The sequence below is a fragment of the Lipotes vexillifer genome, unplaced genomic scaffold, assembly GCF_000442215.2.
Source record: "Lipotes vexillifer unplaced genomic scaffold, Lipotes_vexillifer_v1.1 scaffold39, whole genome shotgun sequence".
NCBI classification, from domain to species: Eukaryota; Metazoa; Chordata; class Mammalia; order Artiodactyla; family Lipotidae; genus Lipotes; species Lipotes vexillifer.
In genome coordinates, this window is record NW_006787038.1 from 3,547,055 (window position 1) to 3,548,453 (window position 1,399).

Sequence of the window (1,399 nt, forward strand, 5' to 3'; positions counted from 1 at the left end):
GCAGGATGGACACCTAATGAAACACAGACGATAAAAGGAGAGACGGGCCCATGCTCCTGCCACTGGCAGCCAGGTGCCCATGTGCCTGGTAGCACACAGCTACCCGGTCACGCCCTCCACCTGCCCCTAGGCTGACAGCACCAGTGTGGAAAGTGGGCTAGTCAGAGACAGGCATGACTACGCAGAGCAGTCCCACCCCGAGAGGATGCACACACAACACACATCTCACGCGTGTGTGTGTGGCGAGAGGGCTGGGCCCAGGGGTCTCAGGCAGGGAGAAGGTCAGGTCAGAAGGCACCCCACCAAGAAACGGCCTGAATACAAATAACCAATGAGATCAATAGCTCCTGCAACCCTGGTGATTAAAAATCAAGGGGGAGCACTGGATACATGGAAGGAAGGGGGAACCCCCCCTTCTGCCTCTCCCAGGGCCACCCAGTATGTGGCACAGGTTTAGGAAGAGGCTGGGGCAGGGGCCACAGGCAGAGAATGTGGACAGGCCTGGAGGAAATCTAGCCATGGGAGAAAGGAAACAAGGAGGGGAGGGGAGGGGATGTAAGTTTCTTGGATCTAAGTTTCCAGAAGCATGGGATATTTCCACCGTCTCTGATCCAGGTGGCTCTTCTGGAAGAGAAGCTCTCTTCCCCTGGGAGACCGTCATAGGGCGGTGACTTCCATCTCGAAGCTGGCCAGTAGGCAGAGGTGGTCTGAAGAGCAGAAGGGGTTGGGTAAGCCATTGGCAGCCCAGAGAATCTCTTCAGAGAGGAGGGAGAGCCGGCCCAGGAGCTTGAGAGTTCCATCGTGACAAAGCCTGCGATCTGGAGCACAAAGCGGAGGCCGGTGGGTAAGGCAGCCACAGCCAAACTGCACAGGGTGGGGGTGGGGGGCCCGTGGGAGATACACCTTAGGAGGCTGCGTCTCCTCGGCGGCCCGATCCTCCCTCACCTCCTGCCGTCTCTGGCGGAGGCCTCATTTTCTCAGATATGCCATGATATGTCAATGAAAGAAGCCGGGTGGCTTCGGTGGGACTGCAGCAAACTAGAGTGCACGTCCAAGCCCAGCATTACAAGATCTTCTGATTTTCCGAGAGAAGCCGAAGTCCAGATTTGCTATGTAAAATTTCATTTCTCAACAGAAAATCCAAACATTTTAAAAGACATGCTTTAAACAAAACAGGCACGGGGCTGATAGACTGCTATACTGTGACTATTGTGAGGGGTGAGAAGACAGGAAATAGGGTTTCTAACCTAACCAAGTCCCTTACTAACCAGCTGCCACTGAACAAATCCAATAGAGCACCTCCTGGTGCTCTATTTTCATCTTTAAAACGGAGGGAGGGGGCTTCCCTGGTGGCACAGTGGTTGAGAGTCCGCCTGCCAATGCAGGGGACACGGGTTCG

The 1,399-nt window shown here is 55.0% G+C and overlaps 1 protein-coding gene across 1 annotated transcript in view; it reads right to left on the minus strand.

Moving 5' to 3' along the window:
* Window positions 1-268: 268 nt before the first annotated feature.
* Window positions 269-1,399, minus strand: part of ANGEL1 (angel homolog 1) — a 22,362-nt gene continuing 21,231 nt past the window's right edge. Inside the window, exon 10 of the mRNA XM_007459763.1 lies at window positions 269-818. Within this exon, the coding sequence (XP_007459825.1) occupies window positions 658-818 (161 nt within the window). The 3' untranslated portion in view covers window positions 269-657. The remainder of the gene's footprint in view (window positions 819-1,399) is intronic.